At 38.1% G+C, this 27097-nt stretch overlaps 1 protein-coding gene across 2 annotated transcripts in view; it reads left to right on the top strand.

The window, feature by feature from the left end:
- Positions 1-27097, top strand: part of NSF (N-ethylmaleimide sensitive factor, vesicle fusing ATPase) — a 91114-nt gene that overhangs the window by 6775 nt on the left and 57242 nt on the right. For both annotated transcript variants that reach the window (XM_060781169.2, XM_060781170.2), the window contains exons 2-4: positions 13928-14013; positions 19331-19430; positions 20762-20801. In XM_060781169.2, coding sequence (XP_060637152.2) covers positions 13928-14013; positions 19331-19430; positions 20762-20801 — 226 coding nt within the window. The remainder of the gene's footprint in view (positions 1-13927; positions 14014-19330; positions 19431-20761; positions 20802-27097) is intronic.

The raw sequence follows: 27097 nt of genomic DNA, 5'->3' as shown, positions 1-27097 counted from the left end.
AGTTCTTTGTCCTACCTTTCATCTCTGCATGTCTGCTTCCTCTGATCCCTGATTTAAACCTATCCCATAAAGCCACTCTTTTTAGGGACTGAGGTTAACATTTCCTTTTTATCAGTTTCAAACATACTGAAAAAGTTGTACTCTTAGCAGATGGAATGTATGCGAACCAGATTCTATGCTGCTACACAGGCTCAGCCAGTCACTGTCTGAGGTTTCACTGACACAAATGTGGTTACAAGATATGTCTTTGTACAGGGTGAGGCAGCATAACTTCCTTTTTTAAAATGCGCGCCATTCAGTTGGTTGAAGATGAAAGCTAGTGGTCTCATTCGAGAGGCGGGAGTATAAAGTTTTGTCCTGACACAGTTCAGTCGCTATCATGCGTTGGAACAGTGAAGAGCGTGCTTTTGCCATTGAGGTCTACTTTTCGAGTGGATTTGGACTGTCCAGATTTGACCTCTTGTGATTTTTTTTCTATGGGGTTTTTTGAAATCCCGTGTTTATGTGAATGGTCCAAGGACCCTACAAGATTTGAAGACCAACATCCAAGAAGAAATTGCCAATAATGCCTGCTATGCTGGCAAGAGTCATGACAAACACCAGAAATCAGTTTACTCAGTGTATGGAGAATGGGGGATGTCACCTACCTAATTTGATCTTCAAAACTATGTAAAACAAAACTTTAGATATGAGCCTACATTATAAAAAAATAAAAAATTCTGATTCATACAATGGGTTTTATTAAGTTTTAAAAAAAGGAAGTTATGCTGCCTCACCCTGTAGAACTACCAGTCTAAGCTGTCCTTGTTCTTGTGCCCTGGGCTGATAATTGTGTGTCCCTCCAGCTGTTGTTAGACTGCAACTCCCCAAAGCCTTTGCAAGCATAGCCAATGGTGAAGAATTATGGGAATGTTCAACAACATCTGGAGGACATCATAATTCTACTTCTGCTATTCCCCAAACTTGTACATCACTTGTTGCCAGCAAAATATCCAGTTTTCAGTAAGATGTATACAATCCTCATAGAAGGACAAGGTATAAATGTAATAAACAAATAGGAACACGACACTGATACATAATTACATGACATACTTTGAATATATGTATATTTAAAACCAAATATTTGCTCTGGTTTGTAATCCATTCAAATTGTTGCCATTCTATGGCAACCATAAGGCAATCCTGTCACAGGGGTTTCTTATAAAGATTTATTCAGAAGAGGTTTCCTATTGCTTTTTTCTGAGGCTGTATAAGTTTAGCTTTTCCAAGGTCATACACTGAGTTTTATGGCTGATCATTCTGGTCTCCAGAGTCAAGATTTTCTTTAAGGAAATGAGAGATTTGCAGTTTTCTCTCCAAGATCTTCAGAGGGACTGTTGTCTTTAGCAAATGACTAGTACTATATATGGAAAAGATATGTAATAATAATAATAATAATAATAATAATTTTATTTATATCCCCCTCCCTCTCCCAGAAGGGAATAAGGGCGGCTTACATCAAGTAAGTTAAAACAATACACAAACATTAGTACATAGGTCAAATTAACATAACTTAAAATAGAACCATTACATTTACCATTGCAGTTATCTGAAACATACATACTTTTCCTCTATTAAAAACATACTTTTAATAGAGGAAAACAGATGGTGCTCCCATAATTTCTCCAGACCTAAACTGAAATCCAAATAGCTACTTCAAGTGTGCTCAAGCACTTGAAGCAATCTCTGTGTGACATCCTTTCTCCCACTTTGCAACCTGTTTATTAAAACTGCCTACCCTTTGCTGTGCATTAATGTAAATCATTATGAATTGGTGAGCTGCTCTTGTGAATCTAGAATCTCTTTACGAGGCAAGAACTAGCTTACATAATTCTTTGGGTTCTGGTTATGATTATAAACACTCTCTCTCTATATATATATTTACAGGGAATACAAACAAAATTCTTAAAGTACAACAACTTCCATATTATAGCACTTCTCAGGCCTGTTTGCCTTGAAATAGAAAAAAATCTTGTTGGTATTACTTTTGATTGGAGTTGAGGTTTTGCATGAGGGAGAACCCCAGATTTTTTTTAAAAAAAGGTTTCTTTACATAGATAACTATGTCCTCCTTATGGGAGGGATTAACAATTTTGTGTGTTTTTTTTCTATTCATGGTTCTTCCATTGTATGAAACCCTACCTGCATTATGGAATGGTGCAATCCACTGGCACGTTACCCATTTCATTGAGATTCTAGTTTTTGGTCATTTACATAAAACCATTTCCCCTGTTACCAGTGCCTTTTCAGCCATTTCCATAAAAATTAACAATGTTCATGTAGGATGGATAACATGTAATCCTTTTAATGCTTCTCCATACAAAATATTAAAACAAATGCAGATTAAAATACATAAGATAGCAGTAATATTTATATACACATACATACAGTTTTAAATGGAATTAGATAATCTCTAGAATTAAACCATTCAAAAATCCATGAAAAGGCAGAAGATAAAATTTCAAATAGAGCAAACTAAATCCTAAAAGCCTGTTAAAAAAGTAATGTTTTCATTTGCTGGCTAGAGGGACAACAAGGAAGGAGCCATTTAAGGTTTTCCAAAGCCTGGGGGCACATCACTGTTCCTTAGATTGCCTGCTGTTCTTTAGGTTGTTTAGTACTGTACACAAGTTTTAAGAATAGACAAAAAGTTTATGTTACTGTGAAAAGGTTAAGCTTAGGTTTCCTGCTAAGTAGGGAAAAAGTTGAAGACAAAATATTCCACAATCAATTTTTCCCAAATCTTCCAAACAAAATATCCAGAAAGACTAGATAACCCTCCCTTTGCTTTCTTTCCTCGCTTATTTCCTGATGTATGAATTAGATGTAGAAATGTGCTTCTCTTGATATATTTGCCAGAGAGTTTTTTGCAACGAGAAAACAGCACTGCTTTTTCCAGAGAAGGGTGAGCTTATGCAAGGTTAATATACATGTGTGTGATTTCAAGCCTGCATAGAACTCTTAATCAGACATGATTGGAAAGAGATCTCTTCAGGTCAGCTATACCTGCAAGGATGAACTGAACTCAGGTTACTTGGATTATTCTTCTCATCTGGTCCTGTATTTTTAATCTTACTATTTAAATTGCTTGCGCCAGCACATTGTGTAATAATCCCTTTATTCTGATTCCATTTGCTTTATCTAGTGGAGCATCATACAACATGAAACTTTAAAACCAGAGTAAGACAGCACATGTCTTTATTTGTTTTTTAGGGCTTTATATCCCACTTTTTCAAATTGCTTTCTGAAGTGGCTTACAAAACCACACTGAACATACAAGAAACACGATAAGCTGGAAACACGATAAGCTGGAAACAGCAGAAGCTAGAATCAGAAGTGTAAGAAACCCACAGTGATAAAAGCATTTAGGGAAAAAGTAAAAAAGAAATTTAATTGGCATTAAAACGCTGGATAATATCAGTTTTGGCACTAGAGGAAACAATTCTGCTCTGGAGCACCATTACTAAAAGGCCATTTTCTTGGGGGATGGACAGCCATGTGGGAAGATGAACATTAGGTTCTCAGATTCCAAGCCATGAAGCTTTAGAAATCAAAGTGAGTACTTTGAATTGGGTCCAAAAATGGGTGCTGGATTGAGTGCTTCCATTAGTGGTTACATTCATCTTTACAGTTCTTTGGAAACAGCTATTTAGACCATATTGCATGATCTCAGTGTCAATATCATGATGTGCTCATTCTGATATTAACCATGAGTTATCCATGAGTTACCTTACCTATCTATACTGTCTCTGAAATGTATCACTCTAAAAATGTCAAGGTTTTCCAGAATAGGGGGCAAAATTATGGGAGGGTTATTTAATTTTTCAGAATACTTTTTTTGTTTGGAAGGTTTGAGAAAAATGGATTGTGGAATATTTTGTCTTAGAATGATCAGTAAAATATTGAAAAAACTGTTCCTATATTTATTTCTCCAACATTATTTCTAAAAACTATCAGGTAGACTTTTTTTTGGTATATGTTCAGTATTTGTATTGTTGTGAACCGGCCTGAGTCCCTCCCCGGAGGTGAGAAGACCGGTATATAAAACTTCTAAATAAATAAATAAATAAATAAATATTCCACATCATTGCAATTCCAGATTTTGATTTCCTTTTCTCAGGTCCTTTTATGGGATTGAATGTTATCTAGCTTGGCACTATGGGGGACTAGAGGAGGCAAAATAATTTTCTTTGTTTTGGCAACTTTCTTTCTTATTGTGTTTTATCTTCTTCTCATACACTGCCAAAATAGTTTCTTTGTAATTCAGATGTTCTTTACAATTTGGGATATTTGTATCAACAACAAGTAATTTTTTTTTTAAAAAAAAGAAATTCAACTTGTAACAATTTTTGAATAAACATTATTTTTTATAATATCAAGTGTGATAATTTCTGCTAAATTAATTCATGCACAACACATATTACATTGTTAATGTTTGAAAGTATCTCTTAGTGTATAATCTGCATATATTTGACCTCCTAAACTTGTGTTTTTCTCCATTTCTTCAGTATTCCTGGAAATTGTTCATCTCTCTATCACCTCTAGATCTATAAATGAGCAGAAATATTGTAATTTCATACCATCTTTTTCTTTATTTGGTATGATCTTTCATTGGTTTCCTTTTGCTATCCCAATCTACATGTCAAAATATAGCCTGTATCCTCATTCAAAGAAGTGATCTGTCATTTGGAGCTTTTAAAAGATCTCCCCTTTCCTTCTTTATTTGTCTGTCCCTTTTAATTACTTAATAAATGAGTGATGTTCCTGGGATGTTTCACCATTTTGGAATAGTAAAAGATGCTGTACCACCTAAAAAGTTTGCTACTTATGAATTACAGAAGTAATTGTGGTCTTTAAATATAAAAATACAAATAACTTTGCTTAGATGCCGACACAGGTTTGTTTGCAGTGTGCTATACTTACACACACATGTCCTATTTTTTTTCATTTTCACCTCTTCCTGAGATATTGTGTTGCTGATAGAAGAACATTTCTGTTTTCTGACAAGTCTTTCCCGAAGCTAATCAATCTGCTACCTTCTGGAGAAGCAACTGCTTCTCGCCTCTAGGGAGAGAACAAGAACTCAACAGTGCATTTTCCCTAAGGCATATTGGAGTGATGTGGGTTTATGCTTTAGTCCAAGGGTCCGCAAACCCTTTAAATAGATGGCTGGTTCACAGTTCCTCAGACTGTTTGGGCGACAGGGACTATAGTTTGAAAAAAAAAAACACGAATTCCTATCCACAATGCATATTTCTTATTTGTAGTGCAGAAAAACAAAGCAACCCTCCAAAAAACAAAAAAGATAGAACAATAAAATATTGTATATTAAGAACAATTTTAACCAACATAAGCTTATCAGTATTTAAATGGGAAGTGTGGGCCTGCTTTTGTCTGATGAGATGACAGGTTAATTAGTATTGCTGTTGTACGTCTTCAAGCTGTTTCAGACTTAGGGTGACCCTAAGTCTAAAGTTATGGAGCCCCTGGTGGCACAGTGCTGAGCTGCTGAACTTGCTAACCAGAAGGTCGCAGGTTCAAATCCGGGGAGTGGCATGAGCTCCCGCTGTTAACCCCAGCTTCTGCCAACCTAGCAGTTCGAAAACATGAAAATGTGCGTAGATCAATAGGTGCTGCTCCAGCAGGAAGGTGATGGTGCTCCATGCAGTCATGCTGGCCACATGACCTTGGAGGTGTCTACAGACAATGCCGACTCTTTGTCTTAGAAATGGAGATGAGCACCAACCCCCAGAGTCAGACACGACTGGATTTAATGTCAAGGGAAAACCTTAACCTAAGTCTAAAGTTTAGGGTGGGGACCAGGTAAATGACCTTGGAGACCACATCTGTGATGTTCCTGGGATGTTTCACCATTTTGGAATAGTAAAAGATGCTGTACCACCTAAAAAGTTTGCTACTTATGAATTACATTTTGCAGACCTTCGTTTGCAGACCCCTGCTTTGAACTCTTGATTTTCCCAAACTGTATGGCTCTGAAAATGTGTTTGATGCTGCTTTGACAGGAGAGTGTTGCCCGAAGCAGCCTTGTTCTTTGACCACAGCTAATTTGTCATTCTTCCAGTGCCACAAATGAGGGGAAGAATGTAGCAACGCAAGACTTGGTACAATGGATTTTCTCCTGAAACCATACATCTTGCAACGTTGTGGAAAGGAGGGATTTGGTAGCATGTTAAAAAAACTTACCTTCCACAGTTTAAACTGTGGATGTTCATATATGTGCACTGGTTTCCTTAAAATGAGGTACAGTATAATGGCATGTGCACTCAGGTCGATTTTGAGGCGAAATTGAAGATAAAGGATGGAAGCATTCTGGGAGCCAACCCATGATGTAAGGTGAATGAGGAAACAGGCTTTGTCACCCTAGAGAGGAAGAGATGCTTAAGTGCAGTATAGAGTTGACTGAGTATATGTCACGAGAAGGGATATGGTAGAAGGCCAGGGAGTGTTTTGAAGATAAGGCCAAAGGCTGTCAATAAAATATAAGATTGGAATTCAGTGAGAGAATTTAAGTATGGAAGCCACAAGAGGAGTGGATAATATTTCTGTAATTTTTTTTTAATAGAATGAAATATTATTTAGTTATGGGTCTAATTTTTGGGGAGAGTTTGTCAGAGTTTTGTCAGAGTATTGTCAGAGTTTCGAGATGCTACAAAGGTGAGGCAGTAAGTCTTGGTTCTGTCTTGTGGTGGTGATTAAGCACCTAAGTAGAACAGAAGATACTGTTTTGCCAAAATGTGGAAATGTCTTGTAGAAGTTGGGACAGAGTGACTAACTGTATCAAAGACAGCAGAAAGGAATTTATTTATTTATTTATTTACTATACTTGTATTTTGCTTTTCTCAGCCTTGTTGGTAACTCAAGGCGGTTAAGAAGAAGAAGGTGTTGGCTATAGAGAAGGCCAAAAACTTGGTTGAGACTTTCAAGAGGATAATTTGGTCAAATTCGGGGACAAAGCCAGATTTGGGCAGAAAAGCTGTATGAGAGAAACACGAGACAGCCGTAAACCACACATTTGTAGGAGCTAAGGTTAGACTTTCCAGACCAGAAGTAGGGATGCAGGAATGACCATTTCCCCAAAGTGTGTATTCTTTATTAAAAATAAAGTAAGTTCTTAGAGATTCACACAATCTAGCAATCTGAAGATGCCTGGTAGTCCTCAATAGACTTGTCATTCCTAAACATTAATTGCAGCATTTTAATGAGTCACTGGCAGAATTGTTTTGAGTGTATGCGTGGGTGATCAGGCTAAAGAAAATTCAGTGCAAACAAGTTATCTAAGACTTGCAGATATAGTTGATTCTAGATCCCTACAAGAAAAATAAATGAATTCCTGATCATGACGTTACATGTAGGTCCTTCCCTTTTTTACAAAATTGCTGGCTCTCTATTACTGTATTTAGGTGATTCCATTTACTATTTGTGGTTTGAGAGAGATGTTCTTCATCTGACATAGGAGAAGCTTAACTCACTAATCCCTGCAGAGCAGGTTATAAAATAGCATCTAAATCTCCAAGAGACTTCGTGTTCCACTATGGCTACAGTGGTTGGGCATCGGGCAAGTATGGGTGACTTGAAGGCTCCAGGCAGATTTAATTAATGGGGTGTTTCCTTTTTAATTTGCTTTCTTCTTCACAATTGCCATATGCTTGCTGCAGTCTTGGTTCAGAGATGAGGTATTACTATGTTATGCCCTTAATTTTGTATCTCTTGGGCAAGATAGAGTTTTTAGAGAAAGGACTGGGAGTTTATAGTTAAATATTGAAGTCAATTGCATGTATGTTAAAAGAAAGAAACTCAGTTATTAAAAACTGTTCAATTCCCATTCAGATTTAAGTGAACTGCCTTACCAAAATGAAGCAGAAAATGCCATCCATATTTTTAGGTTATTATTTCTGTTTTGAGCCTTGGAGAGAAGGAACCAACAGCATGAATTTTTAAAAAATTGATTTCTAATCCACCCCTAGGAGCCCCCGGTGGCGCAGTGAGTTAAAGCGCTGAGCTGCTGAACTTGCTGACTAAAAGGTCACAGGTTGGAATCCGGGGAGCAGCATGAGCTCTTGCTGTTAGCCCCAGCTTCTGCCAATCTAGCAGTTCAAAAACATGCAAATGTGAGTAGATCAATAGGCACCGTTCCAACAGGAAGGTAATGGTGCTCCATGCAGTCATGCTGGCCACATGACCTTGAAGGTGTCTACGGACAACGCCGGCTCTTCAGCTTATACATGGAAATGAGCACCAACCCCCAGAGTTGGACATGACTGAACTAAATGTCAGGGGAAAACTTTTAACTTTACTTAATCCACCCCTATGAAAACCCCTTGTGTTGCTTTCCCTTTTTCTTTTCTGTATGATTTCATATCTTTATTTTTTAACGCTTGGATCATGTGATCTAACTCTTGCAATTCCCAAACCATGAGGGAATTTCAAAAGCAAGAAGTAGTTTTGTAAAATTAGGCTTTGGATAAGGGCCCAGCTGGAAAAAGTAAAAGTGGTTGGCGGTTTAGCACAACCTCCCATTTAGCTAATTAATACTTAATTAGCTTAATTCTGGAATTAATTTACTGCTGAAATGCCAACTTAAGTCAATCATTTTACTTAAAATGTTGCCCTTCCTAATTAGAAAATCCACTAAACTGATAATCCACTAAATCTGTGGTTACCGGCCTTTTTTGACCAGGGACCACTTGACCAGGGACCACTTAAACAGGGACCACTTTAGTACCAAAAGGGTTACAAATCTTTTTTTGGTCAACTTTAGATTTGGTTTGGTTATTTGGGGTACTGATTTAGAAAATTGCATTAGATAGACCACATCAGCTATAGTTTCTGATACAGAACATATGCCATCCAGTAGTCGCCATCTGCTCACCCACAGAAAGCCATATTTAATAATCTGGAGTTGATGTGATAGTAATAATCTTTTGTGTGTAGTCAACTTCTCCCCTCCTGAGATCTCTGTTGCCTCAGCACTATAAGAGACCAGTCGCTCTCATTGCCATGTGGTTTCGAGACAATGGTGTAGTAATGGTGAGGCTGCGGACCATATTTTTGTTCTTGCGGACCACTGGTGGTCCATGGACAACAGGTTGGGAACCACTGCACTAAACATACAATTGATTGCAACCAGTCAGTTCCTATCTCTGCTCCTGGAATCGTTTTCAGTATAACATTTCTTTAAAAGCAATCACGGTTGGCTTGTAGTTCCCTTTTGAAAATTTTATTAGTGATTATGAAAACATTTTCTCTGCACATTCCACAGTAGAACCTGAGCACTAGACAGCATCAAACTGTCACAGAGTTGTTCTCCTTAGTTCCTTTGCAGCTCGTCTCTAATTTTCCTTTGAACACCCAAGGCAATCATGAAAAAATGAGCTGCTTAGCATAATATCAGGCCCCATCTGGAAATCTTATGCTTTATTTCCCAGAAGTGCTGTGTTTCTCGTGCACAAACAACTGGTTGAGAAAATCTTCTGCACTTTACATAACATGTACTGCAGTAAAGATGCTTGTTCATATTGCATAGCAGTGATTTGGCAGTGAATGGTGGCACTTGGTATCTAACTGAAAGTGAACCCATCTATCAGCTACCTCAGAATATCATATTCCTCTGTCTCTCAGTCATCTTTTTGATCACATTTTCTGAAAGGCAAGAAGAGGCCAGAGGAAAGGCAGTTTCTCTATACATATCTCTCTGGTTTCCCCTAAGTATTGAGTTCTTTGGTGTCTTTGTAGGACTTTTGCAAATATAAGCAGGCAACATTATGGGACAATGGCACCATAATGTCTCTGTAAGAGGGAGACTAATAGCTTCTTTCCTCACACCTCATTGTTCCACTGCTCAAGAGGGACGATGCTTGATGTGACATGGCATATAATGATGTCCGTTTAATTATAATTTTGTATTTTCCATTCCATTTCTTCCTCCAGCACATGTTATATGTGACATTGAGAAAGCAATACCCAAAATCCAAATACTAGTCATAATTGGAGAAACCCTACTGAATCAAGATTAACTTAATATGTTAATACTTATGTAAGTTCCATTAATTCAATTGGTCATTTTGGTATCTTACAATGGGGTCTAAATAATTGGAGATAAGGCGTATACTTTATCAAACAGGAGCTAGAATCAGAAAAAAGCCAAAAGTAGGGGAATTATAGCCCCATTTGAATGTAGGTAGGGTAAGACTAGCATATAAAGCAGGGAACAAATAAGAAAAACACTAAAATCATTTATATGCTCAGAGGATGCCGTGCTTTCTGTCTTGCATTATTTTTTGAAGAGGACTGACTTATTTTTTCTGATTTTATTGGGCATGTGCCTCCTTGAACTCTGTGTCGTTTGAAAAACCACAATGAATCTGACATTCAGAGCCATTTGCTTTGTTCACTTTGTACTTGTTTGCAAAAGCACTTCTGAGGTTTTTAGCTCTTCTGAAATAAAGCTTAAGCTATCCAAGTCCTCAGTTGCTGCAAAGCTTTTCAAATGGCTTTGGGTTCATCCATTTTGCATCTCAACACGTCGCAACTTACTCATACATCTTTTCTGATATGCATGCATACACACTTTGCCTTGTGGCGGAGCTAATCTTGTCATCTCCTTTTTACAATAATAAATGCCATAGTTTTGTATGTACAATATCTGTCAGGTTGTAATGCTCTCTGTGTATATAGTTCATAACACTATTTAAATTGTATTCTGTTTTAGAAGCAGAGAATTGATTATTTTTCCCTATCAATGTCATAAATCAATGTCATAAATTATTATCTATATGTATAAGTCAATTTAATAGTCTGTGTTGAGAGGTAAATTCTTTGCTTTTACAGTGTTGGTTTATTAAGGACTGGATAGAACAGGGGTTGAGGATTCTCTTGTTTTGGAAATCTGGTGCAAAGCTTCAGGATTGGAGAGTGATACAGTTTCTAGAAATCCTCAAACCAAAGGGGAAAGAAATCACACCTCCCTCTGTTCTTTGCTTTAATTGGAAAAACAGATGGGAAAGATCAATATACTATAGAATCATAGAATCACAGAGTTGGAAGAGACCTCATGGGCCATCCAGTCCAAGAAGCAGGAAAATCTCATTCAAAGCACCCATCCAGCCTCTGTTTAAAAGCCTCCAACAAAGGAGCCTTCAACACACTCCCAGGCAGAGTCCCACTGCTGAACAGTTCTCGCAGTTCGGAAGTTCTTCCTCATGTTCAGGTGTTATCGCATTTCCTGTAGTTTGAAACCATTGTTCCATGTCCTAGTCTCCAGGGCAGAAGAGAACAGGCTTGCTCCCTCCTTCCTGTGACTTCCCCTCACATATTTATACATGGCCATCATGTCTCCTCTTAGCCTTCTCTTCTGCAGGCTAAACATGCCCAGCTCTTTAAGTCGCTCCTCATATCATATCAAAATTAAAATTAATTTACTACCTTAGCAACATATAAAAATCCTTAATAACAATGACAAGTTATATATAAACAACATGGCATATTTGTGATATCTAAAAATAAAAAGTCTTTGTGGAAGTAAAATGTAAACAAACCTTGTATTTAAGAAAGATATAAACTGCTGCTGCCTGTGGTGCTGATTTTTTTCTATCTGAGGAAAAATAAAAAGAAGTAACAGACTTCATAATAGATTTGTTTGGAAGAATAAACTGATGTGTTTTAATCTTATTTTTTCTTAGTTTTTTTAAGTGGACTTTCACATTTTTAGTATATTTACATTTGGACTGTCCTTCTTTACAATAGGGAAAGTGTTCAGTTGGTCCTTGAATTGTGTTTTATAGTGCTTTTCAGTCATTTTTACACCATGGAAGTTCAAACATTGGAGCTCTTTAAGGCATTTCAGATCTTTTCAGTGTGTACATTAAAAGTTAAGGAAAGTAGTCCAGTGTTCTTGTGGCAAAATGGCTCAAAATTAGATGATACCTTGAGATCACTAACTATTTGAAGTTGCTACAAGATAGGGTAAAAGTGATGGAACTGACATTTATTCCAGAGTTGTTTATGCTGATTGGAGTTTAACAACCAGAAAGATAATGAAAATGACTGTCTTGCATGGAGAAAGAGGAAAGGAATAAGGTTGCTCTATGAAAGGACTGATGGCATTTTGTGGAAATGTTCTTCGCATCACTTATATTGGCTATTGGCACCTACAGTTCTTAATAATACTTTTTTTGCAGAACAAAGATTGTGATAATGTTTGCATGTCTAGATAATCCTCTTTGAAAATGTGTTCACTCACTACAAGTCAGATCTGTGGAAATCCTGGCTTATCAGGAATAAGCAGCCCTCTTATAGTGAGTGTGGCCAAAGAAGCCATAGGATCATAGAATCATTGAGTTGGAAGAGACTTCGTGGGCCATCCAGTCCAACCCCCTGCCAAGAAGCAGGAAAATGCATTAAAATCTCCCCCGACAGATGGCCATCCAGCTTCTGTTCAAAAGCCTCCAACGAAGGAGCCTCCACCACAGTCCGGGGCAGAGAATTCTGCTGCCGAACAGCTCTCATAGTTAGGTGTGGGATATGGTGGGGCAAGGAGGGAGGGCACATGCATAACCCCATCTCACTCACTCACTTGAGTAGGAAAAGTGATGGAATTGGAGTGGAAAGGTATGCATTTTCACTCACTCACTCACTCACTAGTGTGGGAGAAAGAAAAGAAGGAAAGGAAGCAGGAGAAGAGCAAGGCCATAGCTACAGCAAAGATCCCCTTCTGTGTTATTGTCCTTCACTACTTTTGAAGAAGGAGGATTCGAAGGAGATTTTTGCAATGGCAGAGTCCATTGCATTCCTAATGTTCAGATGGAATCTCCTTTCCTGTAGTTTGAAGCCATTGTTCCACATCCTAGTCTCCAGGGCAGGAGAAAACAAACTTTCTCCCTCCTCCCTATGACTTCCCCTCACATATTTATACATGGCCATCATGTCTGCTCTTAGCCTTCTCTTCTGCTACTGTACACTTAATTTACTATGTTGTCAGGCAGTTGGCAGTGTCTCTTTACTTCTTTGTTTTTTTCCTTCTCCAAAGCAAGGAAAAATAATATCCTGGTCATAGGGGAGTCTGACAATCTGGGTTTGATATAATCACTGCTATGCTGGTCTGTGTTGAACCCTCATGAATGAAGGGCCTGTTATACTGAAGTCAGTTTGGAAGCTTCAGCTGACTGGGAAGACAACAGATTGCAGTGGAAGTGGGATGGTGTAATGGAACCAACATATTGCATATGAAATATTTCTTAAAGTATAGTTAGTGATCCCTAGAATGAGAATTATTCCATCTATACCCTTAGTTGTAGAATTCTCTTACAAAAAAGAACCACACTATTAAACTTTGAGCAATTGTGGGGCTATACATCTAATCAAGTTTTTTAGTCCAAAAGGATACTGATTTTTAGCTTTTGCTTTCTGAGCTAATGATAAAAAGGTTTTGATTTAGATGGTTGATGTTTATATTTTTGGTTTATTCATCTGGCTGTTAAGTGTTTTGAGAATTTTCTTGTGGAAAGGCATGATATAAATTTAATAAAGGACAGGTTTGTGTATGGTGAACTACTACACAAAGAAGAAATTGCACTGTAGAACTCTTGTCCTTGATGTACTAATTTTGAGTTCCCTTTGGGGGAACTAAAGCGGAGAATAATAATAATAATAATAATAATAATAATAATAATAATAATAAGTTGTATGAATCATCCAAAGTGAGGAACAATTTAATTCCACTAAGTGTTGGTTTTCTCAAAATAACTCTTGGCCACACACTTGACATAATTTTTAAAAGTGGACTTTAGAAAGCAAAACAATAATGTATCTGTAATCCCTTTTATGACTCATTGCTAATATTTTCCTTCTTTCTTTCCTGATACCATCACAGACTATGCAAGCTGCGAGATGTCCCACAGATGAACTCTCCCTAAGCAACTGTGCTGTGGTCAATGAAAAGGACTTTCAGTCTGGCTTGTGAGTTTTTGTTATCTTACTATAAACTTAAATGAGAGATTACTCTTCTAGAAGGAGAGACTAAAGTAGGGGAATTACATGAATCAATCAGTGTTAGAGCTCTTGTTTTGGGAGATATCATATATGCAGTTTTGACAGAATGCTAATTGCAATTTTTGACCAGAAATTGGAAAGTGGCTTTTCCTAGCTCTAGTTTTTATAAAGGATGAATCATTGTGTGTTACGAAAGAGAAAATAAGACACTGTGGGTAGGCATGACACATTCAGTGTTTCTTAAAGTCTTTGATGCTGGTGCAGAGGATTCTACCACACATTTGCTTTTTATCTCTGTCTGGTTTGCACAGGGGACTGGCACCAACCAAGCCAAAAGCATGATGTGTGAGTTGTGGAATTCTTCTGATCCACTCTCCTGAAGTGAGAAAATGGAGGCAGGGAAGGCATTGGGATACATTGCCATTGTATATATTCCTCCTCCCCAGAGCTGCTCTTTCCCTGTTGATGTCAAAAAGAACATAACGAATGATACAGTTAGATGGTAATGAGATGAAAGTGGAGGGACACAAAACTGATCCCTTTTCTCTGTGACATGGTATGTGGCCTCATTGAGATGTCAGTCAGAAGAATTGGGATGTAGCAGCATAAAAGATTATATGACTGTATATATTGTATTACTAAAACATTTACAGTGATAAGAACATACCATAGGAAAAAATGTTGTCCTTTTCAATAATGCCTGTCATATTTGGGTTTAAATGTCCTTGTAGGAAATGAAGAAGAGATGAGAATGTTCTCATGACAACCAGTGTAGGGGGAAAGGCCGTTCTGCTTTCTCTGTACATTGGTGAAATAATGCTATTTTTGGCACTCTTGCTTATGATTCAGTAGAAGGGAGGGGAGATGCAGAAGCTTCTGGCTTTCTCTGCCACATTTCATATTTTTGTAGTTTTTTCCAGCAATGAAGGATAACATTACAATTATATATATATAGGGCATTTATATTGCAGTGTCCCAGAAATGTATACTTTATGTTCAGAAAGGTGACTGTTAGTCATATGAAATAAGTCTTGACTGTTGACTACATTGCAGCTCTGTTAGTTGCACTTAGTCCTGTTGAAATTGGTGAGACTTCAGTTGGCCATAGCTTTCTATTTTAATTTACATGATGTGATGAATTCAATACCTCTTAAGGCAGAGAAAGCTCAGGAAAAGGCCCAGGAAGTTTAAGCAGCCATTTTAAGGAGATGGTGCAAGGAGGCAGCCATCTTAGAGCATTCCAGTTCCTAAAAGGGGCAGAGCTTAGGAGCAGCCTGGAGGGAATGTGGAAAGTTGTATAATTGGCTGGAAGAGAGTGGGTGGAGCTTAGCTGGAGGGAAGAGAAAAAAAGCCTTGAAGTAGGGCGTTTTAAAATCTGACAGCTCAGTTGGAATTTGGGTTTGATGAGTGAAGAGTTAGGGGATTGGTGTTTGAAGAGTAGAGTGGGGTTTTGAGGAGAGTTAGTGAAGCCAGAAGTTGGTCAGTTAGTCAGCAGAGTTAATTAGTTAGAAGATTTATAGCTATTACATAGAATAACTAGAGGAGGAGACAGATCCAGAAGGAGAGGACTGTCTGTGGAGTTTAAGAATACTAGTCAGAGGGGAACCTGCTAGTAGTTTCTTGAGGGAGTGGAGATGAGTTATAGGAACTAAGTTTTGAACTATTTTAAGAGTAACCATACACTTCTATGCAATATTGCAACCGCTAAGCTAGTGCCTGTATTGTCAAAGTTCTCTCAAATAAGCAACATTGTTCTTTGTTCACAACCACTGTCTCAAGTGTGCCTCTGTGTGAGAAGTTCCAAAGCAATTTACTGAAGAAAACAGAGTTAAATGGTAGCAGCGTTTGTTTAAAAAGAAATCTTTGTAGTTTTACCTCAGAGTACAGAGCCCTGAGTGCGAATCCAGAACATTCTAGCCTAAACAAACTTCAAGCCAAAAGCTAAACATTTCTTTAAATGTGATGGTAGCCAGTGTTCATTTTAAAAGGTTTTCCTGCCAAAAGATCATTCCAGCTTTTCCAGCTTTTGATTTTACTTAAATAATCCAATCCTATTACAATTGGTGGCAAGCGTTGGGATTTGTTAATAAATAAGTCTCTAGTCCCCTACACATGACATCAAAATAAATGTAATTTGTATCCAAAGATAGAATTTGTATGGGGTTGTATAATGCATGTTTTTATATATGTACAAGCCATGCATTGGTTAAGTACATGAAAAGAACAGACATCGAGAATTTCTCATCAGATCCTTTTTCAGCAGAAAATTGTTCTCCCCAAGCTGGGTTTTCACCAACCAGGTGTTGAACAGTCCAAGATCCATTCACTTCTTTATATCTCTCTTCCACAAGTGAAAAAAACAACAACACTTAAAAAGGTTGAAACAACCCTATTGAGTGTAAACCAGCTAGGAACTGTTTGAAGTTTTTGAACACTCTGCAGGAAATACAGGCAGCCCCCAAACTACAAACAAGATCGGTTCAGGAGGTTTGTTCTTAAGTTGAATTTGTAGGTAAGTCAGAAAAGGTGCATTTTTAAAGTGTAACTTCATCTATGTATGTATGTATGTATGTATCTATCTATCTATCTATCTGGGTCCACACGAAGCAGCCACCCGCCCACCTTTCCAGGGGGAAAAGAAGCAGAAGAGGTCTGTGTTTGATGGGGCTGACAAAGAGCCCCATCAAACACAGACCTAGAGGGAAGGAAGGAGGGCCCACGCGAGGTCTCGGCATGGTGGGGGAGGGTAGGCCCAAAGGCGAGGATGGTAGGGGCCCTGTGGGGGTGACAAGTGGGAGGGGGGGGAGACACCAAATTGGGGGCCTAGATTCTTCATATCTAGATACTCTTGGTCAAACCAAGGTTTGGATGTGAAGTGGCAAGAGCGTTTTTAAATATGGTTGTTGCACTGCAGGCATTTTTGCAGTTGTATGAGGAGGTCCTGATATGAGCATAGTACATCTTCTGATGTTTTTGCAGTAGTGTATTACTGACTTTGCTAATGGAAATCAGTAGTACACTACCCTTTTTGAAATCTTGCAGCAGAGCCATTCATTCCGTAAGTGGAATTTATAAAGCCTCAGAAGATATTATTTTGAATGAATGAAGAAACCTTGAAAGAAACCTGAAGAAGGGATACTCCTCCTGAAACAAGGACTATAAACACCTGGGAACCTTGTTGTTTTCCCAAGACTTTTTATCACATCTTGTATTCACATGGGACAATATTGGATATGTTGAAGTTTGTTCACACGACCTTTGGAGGATGTGACTAATTATTTTGGAAAACATGAATATTACAGTTGTAAATAGTCTCTATGTGTTTGTTTCCCACGCTTGTGTTAGTTTGGTATTTTCATCATTATTCCAATACTTGTACTATTGAAAAGTACAAAGAGTACAGGAAGTTAGACTTGCCATCACTACCTGCAGAATGGCTGCTATTGAAAAAGAAATATAAAAACTTAATTAAGGGAAAAAAAGAAGCAGGCATTGAGATAAAACTGGCAGAAACTAATCAATGCTTTGCAAATGCACAACACAGCTGCCTTTTGGAAAATGGTATCCAGGGGCTGGCAAAGCAATCCTCATGGGCTAGACTTCCACATCCCTGTGAAAACATGAGAAAATTATTTAGCAGTATGAGTAGAGGGAGGCAAGCTGAAGTTTTACTAACATCACAAGATCTTAATGGTCTGCCAAACTGGCCCCCTTTCTCAATATCTGAAATGGGCAGACTCATTTCCGAACTTAAACCAGGCAAAGCCCCAGGAAGTGATCATATGCCCCCTGAACTGCTGAAAGAAAACTCTGAATGGTGGGCACCAGTCTTAGTAGTCCATACATTGATCGATCTGCTTGTATATACCATCCAACTGGGGGCTTGCAATAATTGTCCCCATTTATAAAAAAGGCAATAGATCAGATCCTGCCAACTACAGACCAATTAGTCTTCTAAGCATCATCAGCAAAATGTATGCTAGTCATCTCCTAGACAAACTATTAAGTTGGTTGGAGGAAGAAAACTTCTTAGGAGAGGAACAAGCAAGTTTTAGGATAGGATATTCAACTATTGATCAGGGCTTAATATTGCAACATTTAGTAGAAAAACATTCCTCTTCCTCTCAGGGAGCTCTTTATACAGCCTTTATATATTTTAAGTCTACATTTGACTCAATCTCAAGAAACAGACTTGAGACCACCAATATAGACAGGCGCCTGCTGGTTCTCATTCACAGCCTTTATGAAAAAACACATCTGCGAGTGAGATGTAACCACGAAGGCCATTTGACTAGACCAATATCCTCATTTATGAGAGTAAAGCAAGGTTGTGTTCTTGCTCCCACTTTGTTTAATCTTTATACTAACTCCCTGGTGAACTCACTCTCAGAAATAAACCCTTAACTTTAGATGCCTTTACCACAATAAGTCTCAGGTGCCTTGGGCATTGGTAGACAAAGGTTTGGGAAACACAGTGTGAAGTGGGGACCTTAGGAGAGACGGTTGGAAGGGCAGCTGTTACTTCGCGTGTGAGAGGCGCGAGGAGCCCTCACGCTCACTCTTGCTGTGTCCTCATGAGGGGCTTGCATGCATGCACTGTGTGATTTTATCCTTTTTTTCAATTTCTAAGTGTTTTTACTGGTTTTGTCTATTTTTATGATTGTTGGTCACACCTTGTGTTGTGAGACATTGTGTTGCCAAATTTTGGTGTGTTTTAATTTATTGGTTATTTTGTTTTTAACGTGCTCACGACGCACGGAGCATTTATATATATATGTTTGTGTGTGTGTGTGTGGAGTTACACTTTAAAATGTGCCTTTTCTTTTTTCTATATCTAAATCTCTATCTATATCTATAAAATAAAAGGTTTAGATAGCATAAGGAAAGGTTAGCACCCCTGTGGTGTTTGTTTTGCTGTCAGTGCCCTTGTTCAGAAGATTTCACCTCACTTTCTGTCCTGTGATAATTGAATTTTGAAAAACCTGACTTGTGGAAACAAGGATTGGTGATTAATCTTCAGTGGAGTACCTTTCCCCATAATAACGCTGTCAGGACTGATTTTCCCATCCTAGGGGTAGACGTATCTCACTTTGTGTTGTCTAATCCCGTTCTTAACTAGGAGTAATTTGTAAATCAGATGTTTGTAATTTGGGGACTGCTTGTAATTGTGCATCTGATTCTTATTTTTTGAGGGTTAATTTTCACAGAAAAGGAATCAATTTTGCATAACTCAATTTTTAGAAGTATGGCATTCTATTTTCTTCTGCTCTCTCTTCCCCTGTAGGCATGTGGTAGTGAAAACCTCACCAAACCACAAATACATTTTTACACTAAGAAGTCATTCCTCAGTTGTTCCAGGCACCATTGCCTTCAGTCTACCACAGGTATGATTTTAACTTTTTCTTTCTCTTGGGGTAAAATGGGTATTGATTCTAGAAGTTATTTTTTTAAGAAAAGGAACTAGCTCAGTGAAATGAGGAAGAATGTTCCTCCTAGGGACATTAATGGATTGTAGGACAAGTATCTTCTTATATGGGAGATAAGCGGAAAATGTGAGTAGGGACCTATGAAGTCTACCTTGACCTCTTGATCTGTGAAATCTATCTTGACCTCAGAAAGGATTAATACTGTTGTGTGCTGCATTCCATAAACCATAGTATCGCTGATGACGGCATGTCAAGACTTCAGAATAGTTAATGACATGCAGTGTGGTGCATAGGGATGTAGATGTTCCAGGAAAGCAGTACTGGAATTCCGTGGAATCCTTTGTAAAATCTGTATGTATGCACCTTCTGTAAGGAAGAAATTCAGTGTCTTCCTGATTATCTACTACTTGAAAATTTCTATACAGAAATCTGTCAAAAGTAGCACCAATATCAAATATTTAACAGCAAGATTTTGTAATGTGTGAGTATTTCTCATATCTTCCCTAAGCTCCAGCAGAGTCAGCTAGCACTTTGCTTCTACAAACATAGCCCGGAATAGCTTGAGGAATAACTAAATGTGAAGTTCCCCCTCCCCCCAAAACATAATAATGCAGAGCAAATATATATTTTCTCTTTTTAAGAAACTATAGTTTAAGAGAATGAAGAAAATGTTATTTGCTCAATAGATTCAACTTTATATCTCATTTGTATGCCCTGTGGAAAACCTCTGTTCAAATGTCTCAAAAATAATGAAAGTTATGTATTGCCACTATAATGAATAATGAGATTTTGTTGCCACTCTTGAGTTGTGGAAGGGATCAGTCTAGAAATAAAAATAATTATTTCTGAATAATAAACAACATATGTTACATCTGTGATATAACTAAGCAAGGTTCTTTTAAAATCTAATACTGTATCAAAAGGATAAATAATGGGGGAAACTTTATTCTATTGATTGCGTATTGAGAAAAAATATTTTTGGTCAAATGTTAAAATGGGATGACTTGTACATACTGACTCTCGCCATTTCAGATAAAGGGAGCCATGGGGGAAATTGCACAGAATGAGAAGAATAAAGTAGAAAAAATTTGGTTAGGGAAAGAGGGAACCAAAACTCACAAGCAAGAATAGACTGAAAGATAAAGAGCGAAACAATGTGTTAATTTGGATATTAATAATAATGCTTTAAACACAATGACACAGTAACCAGGGTTAAAATGTGGGGCAGGAATGCACAAAACTATTGAATGAGGATAAGTTGTTGATATTTTTCTTGCTTTTTCTTTCAGAGAAAATGGGCTGGACTTTCTATTGGGCAAGAAATAGATGGTAAGTGATAACTCCAGGGCTCTCATACTAAATTCTAGTGACTAGAGCAATTGTTCCCAACCTTTGGTCCTCCAGCTGTTTTGAACTTCAACTCCCAGAAGTCCCAGCCAGCTTCTCAACTGTTGAGAATTGTGGGAATCCTCCAAAACGCTTGGGGGACCAAAAGTGGGAGCCATTGGAATAGAGGATAACTTCCCTTAATCCTATCAATTCTTGTACTTTCTCCTCTTCTTCTCATTGGGGTTGTATAGAAGATCTCATAGATGGTAAATAAGATGTGGTGTTGAGCTAGAAGCTTATTAAAGCAGAAGCCAACTAGCATTCCTGTAGAATAAATGCTGGGATCAGGTCATGTTTTAAGTGTCATAGTGGCACAATAGGAACTGCAGTTAAGAAAAGCGATCAAAAAACAGAAACCATCGAAAGCTCCAGGCCCAGACGGGTTCACGGCTACCTATTACAAAACCCTGAGCGAGGTAATTATCCCCTATCTGAAGAGAACCATGAATACAGCAATGTCGGAAAAGACGATCCCCGACTCATGGAAGGAAGCCAACATCACGGTCATACATAAAGAAAACACGGACGCATCGGGAGTGAAAAATTATAGGCCCATCTCTCTACTTAACCAAGATTACAAAATATTTACATCAATATTAAGTGAGAGATTGAAGACCTACCTATCCAAATGGATAGGCGAAGAACAAACAGGTTTCCTCCCAGGGAGACAAATGAATGAGAACATAAGAAACATCTTGGATTTAATCGAATATTATGACTACCATCACCAGATCGAGGTAGCATTCATTGCGGTCGACGCCGAGAAGGCGTTCGACAACTTGAGATGGGAATTTTTCTTATCAATCCTAGAAGAGATGGACTTTGGGCACAGCTTCATCAACGCCTTGAAAGCAATTTATAAGGAACAACATGCCACCATATGGATAAATGGATGCCCTTCAGAAAAGATAACCATAAAGAAAGGCTCTAGACAGGGCTGCCCTCTTTCCCCTCTCATTTTTATTTTATCTTTAGAGATTTTGTTAAGAAACCTCAGATCCGACAAATCCATCTCACCATTAAGCGTCAGCAAGTATGCACTAAGATTCCGAGCCTTCGCAGACGACTTGATATGCGTCATAGAAAATCCAAGAAAACAGGCTCATTTATGGCTCTCAAAGATAGAGGAATATGGATCCTTAGCAGGCTTTAGGATCAACAAGGAGAAGTCTAAAATCTTAACAAAAAATATTAAAAAAGAACACCAGGAAGAACTCAAACTCCAGACGGGTATGCCGATAGTTTCCAAATTAAGGTACTTAGGTATAATCATCTCTGCCAATAACTCCCAGCTCTTTAGGAATAATTATGAACCAGTCTGGAAGAAGATTAAAGAAGATCTGAAGAACTGGTCCAATCTAAAAATATCTCTACTTGGGAGAATCGCTATTATAAAAATGAACATCCTTCCTAGAGCTCTCTTTCTCTTCCAAAACCTTCCAATTGTACAAAACAAAACCCCATTCAAAAATTGGAATAAGATTGTAAGAGCATTTATCTGGAGCGGGAAGAAACCCAGGATAAAACACATCCACATGGTTGATGCAACCACGAGAGGAGGGCTAGGCCTTCCGGACCTGACCCTCTACCATGACGCCTGTGCGTTAACCTGGATTAAGGACTGGATCCTCCTTGAAAAAGACAAAATGCTAACGCTCGAAGGGTTTAATCTAAGAGTAGGTTGGCACGCCTACCTATGGCAAGATCAAACTAGGAAGGAAAAGTCTTTTAACAACCACGCATTAAGGAGACCTCTCCTGAGAATCTGGAATAAATACAAAAGAAACCTATATCCAGGACAAAAACCCATGTGGCTATCCCCCCTAGAAGGGGAGCAAAGAAGGTTACTAGGATGGAGAAATTGGCCCACTTACAGAACGGCAACCAAGAAGAAAGATGGCAAACTCCAACTGAAATCAAAAGAAGAGCTGACCAGGGAATTCGCAGCATTCTCGTGGCTTCACTATTTTCAGTTAAGAGAACACTTCAATAAAGATCAAAGAGAGGGCTTTATGGAAAAAGATATATTTTGGGAAAGGGTGTTACGGAAAACCAAAAAAAATGTAACATCAACATATAATCTACTTCTAGAAAGGGAAACAGAGCAAGAAAGGGTAAAAGAGTGTATGATCAAATGGGCGAGGAACATAGGGAGGCCAATAAGACTACAAGAGTGGGAACAAATATGGAAGAAGAAGATCAAATATACCTATGCCACTGTACTAAAGGAAAACTGGTACAAAATGTTCCATCGCTGGTATATGACGCCCCAGAAAGTAGGCCAGATGTACAAACATGCCAACAATAAATGTTGGAAATGTGCAGACCAGGTGGGCACCTTCTCCCACCAATGGTGGTCCTGTCCCCTAGCCCAAAAATACTGGAAGAGAATCAATGAAATTTGTGAAAAGATCTTCAAAATTAAGATCAAGGACAGAGCAGAATGTTACCTATTGGGTATCTTCAAAGAGGAATGGGACCTAGGTGAAAATGAAGACATATTACTCACATACATGACAACGGCGGCAAGATTGGTCTTTGCCAGAAAGTGGAAATCAAAGGAAATCCCATCAGAGCAAGAGTGGATCGACAAATTAATGGACATCAGGGAAATGGATAGATTGACCTACGCGATGAAAGAATGGACGCCCTCTGAAGAGGACAAACTGGAAGCTCCTAAATGACTTCCTCTTATTTTAAGAGAAAGTCTACCATAAAAATAAAGTATAGGAGTGGATACCCAAAACATGAGAAAACAAGGAACATAAAGAGATAGGCTACAACTAGACAACTTCTTAGAAGAAATGCATCAGAGAACGTGGAGAAGATGGACCAGGAAGTCCCCCCTCCCTTTACCTCCCTCCTCCTTTTCCCATAACCACCCCCCACACCCCTTCCCTGCCCTCCTCCTACCAAAATCCTCCCCCAATCCCCCCCCCAATCCTTCTCACTCCCCTCCCTCCCCCCTCCAGGCCTTTTTAACTATTTGTATAATCTATTTTCCCTCTCCTCCCTTTCCTATGTTGTAATGTAATGTATTTTATTAGAAAAACTTTTCAATAAAAAATTTATATTAAAAAAAAAAAGGAACTGCAGTAAATCAGTATTTAATATCTGTAATAACAATATTAAGTTTCTTAAGAATTAAAAACAGTGTCGGCATTCTGAAAGTAATTAGAGTCAAACAAGAGATATATGCAGAAAAAGGAAAAAAAGGAAGAAACAATATAATAAGGGAACTGACGAATCTATAATATTGAATCTCATATATTTGTGCTTTTTGGATGTATGTATAGAACCATTGAAGGAAAAAAGACGTAATCATGTCAAAGCAGAAGATGTAATAGGATCTAAAGAATCCTGAGTATTGGCTGTTTATTCATTTGAGAGTTCATCTCATTGAATGAAATAATTATTTCTGAGTAGAAGCTTATGGCTGTAAATGTGGAAAGCAAAGAAAATAAGTAAATGGAAAGACATGATGGATTGGTATGATGGGGGTAAAATAAATAGGTTGTATTGATGAATGAAAACATTGAAGATGAGATGAAGATAAAGCAAGGAATACAGCCTTAGAGCAGTGGTTCTCAAGCTGTGGGTTCCCCAGATGTTTTGGCCTTCAATTCCCAGAAATCCTAACAGCTGGTAATCTGTCTGGGATTTCTGGGAGTGGTAGGCCAAAACACCTGGGGACCCACAGGTTGAGAACTACTGCCTTAGAGTAACCTGAATGAGAGAAACAGGAATGAGAAAGAATGAGCCAAGAAGATAGGCAGAGAAGGCATACAATAAAGTGTTGAGAGGAACATTCTTTAACAGCAGAGGAAATGTGAGAAGAAGGAATCGGTGGAGAGGGAGTGAAGAAAAAAAAATCAGGCAGGGTTAAGTAAGAAAAGGAAATTGAGATATTAGAAAAAGAGTTATCACAGGCAGAAAAAACAGAATATTGTCATTGTAATGAAAAGAATATCAAAGCAGCAAAGAACGGGATGGGTTATATGGAGTCACAGAATAATCAGTGAAGGTGTAAATTTAAGATTGCTTGGAAAGCACTTAGAGCTATACATAAAATCTTTGTACACAGCATAAATGTACCTTACTAGGGAAGCATGTGTTTACTCTAGTAGCCCTGAGAAGCTGTGCATTGTTTTGTTTCCCCCATGTATGTCTGTGCAGTGAAACATCTGTGCATTATCTTTGTACAAGCCGATCTGCACCCAGGCTTTATAGTTATTACTACAGAAGGGAATAAGATGTGGTGCTTCCCTGGAGACAATTGACAAGTTTTCCTACACCTGTTTTCCATGTGGTGTGTTGTCAGTCAGGAGTACTGTGCACTGTCCACGGTGCTGGAACCCCCAAGGTTTTTGAAACATATGTCTACTTTTTACGAAGGCAGTGTTAGTACCTGACATTTAATAAGTTACAGTCAATAAAATTCAGGGAGATAGAACTAGGAAACTCTTGTTCATTAAAGATTATTTAATGAGTTACATGAGAGCGAGAAACCAACATCACTTGAGCAGGCCACTTTTAGATGCTGTCCTGGTGACCTTGAATAATCATTAACTATACTGTTAAGCAGCAGTTGCATACAATACATCTTTGATGTGTTATTTCAATCAAGTAAAAATTAAAAGGCCCTGTTAGTATTGTGATATATCTCTCATGTTTTAAAGTTTCAAATGAAAGAAAATAGAGGAATATTGGCACTAATGCACAGTTTTCCAGATTAGGAAGAGCAGTGGTGTAGTAAAGGAGTAAACAACCCACAAAGACTTAGTAACTTCTCCCTCCTGTTTTTATCAGTACAAAGCTGCTGTTTCTGGGGAATTATCAGGAACTGAATTCCTTTTGTCAATATGGAAACTTTTTCTACAAATCAAATTCTGAGAAAATGTACATGAAGTACCAATTAGTATTTGAAGTGGTATTATGCCTACATGTCTTTAAGCTGGAAGGTGGCTTCTATAGTCTGAAAACATTGCGTGTCTGCAGACACACACCCACACACACACACACACACACACACACACATTCTTTTTATCATATTTTAGCATTTCCAATGTTTGTAATCAAGATTGGGGATATGCAGATTGGAGCCATCTTGGTTTTCAGAGGCTCCTTTTAAGTCTGTGGACTAAATTAAAAAGGATTGCAATGCACAGAACTAGTTGAGGGAACGCAGCTGATCTTTACACCAGATGCTGAAATCACTAGGGGAATTTTTCACCCTCTTCTCCATTTTGCTCCACATGCACCTTATTATCTTTTCTAAGTGAGACTCTCACCCACTCCCTATAGGGAAATTTAAATCAACAGCAACTGTAACATTCACATCAAAATACATTTTTAACATGGATGTCCTGTGTTTTTGACACTCAGTATTCTGTGGGTGTGTGCCTGTGAACAACAATTCACAAAACAACATATGCTCTTCCTTTGGTGATTCATTGTACCCATCTAAGAATATAACTAATATATAGGTCCTCCTTTTCCTTTCATTCTTACTTACCTGTGATGGCTACTTGCTAGTATTAAATAAAATTAACTAAAGAAGAGCAAAGAGTAGACATGATTTAAAGTGTGTGGAAGCTCTATTATTTTTGTTACTTCAGGTGACCCCCTGTCTGATTACAAGGTTACAGGATAATGTTTAAGACACCAGCTTTGCCAGCTCAAAAAAGGCTCATTTATAGTGGTTGGAAAATGGACTATGCAGCTGAGCATCTGACTGCATTCTTGCAATCTTGGATGTGAGGCTCGTGCCAGCATTTTCCCTCCTGCTCATCCTGTTCTGTATGAAAACTGGATTAATTGGATTTGAGAAGTTAAAAGGGTGATGTAGATGCATAACATAGCTTTGCCACTAGTATAATGAGTTTTTAAAGATTATAAAAATGATTAATGCATTAGGCAACATGGGAAAGCCATTCTTGAACAGTAATCCATTAAAAACAGATATTTGCAGGGGTGCACTTAGGAAATTTAGACTCTGCATTTAAATCTTATGCATTTCGCTCATTAGATGATAATCTCTATTACTTGGTGATAAAACAGCCTCACTGCATTTGGAGATGATCTCCTCATTATGCCAAGTGGGTTCTTCAAACTGTCCCAAAATTATCTCCTGACAACACCACTGGCTATTTAAATTGAATGATTTGCTGAAAAAAGTTCTTGTCTATTTTTGTGAACAATTCTTCCCTTGAAGGTGTGGTCATTTATTTGGCTCA

Source organism: Anolis sagrei, chromosome 6 (assembly GCF_037176765.1).
Source record: "Anolis sagrei isolate rAnoSag1 chromosome 6, rAnoSag1.mat, whole genome shotgun sequence".
Taxonomy (NCBI): domain Eukaryota; kingdom Metazoa; phylum Chordata; class Lepidosauria; order Squamata; family Dactyloidae; genus Anolis; species Anolis sagrei.
The sequence above is the reverse complement of the archived record's forward strand: the minus strand, read 5'-3'. Positions and strand labels throughout refer to the sequence as shown.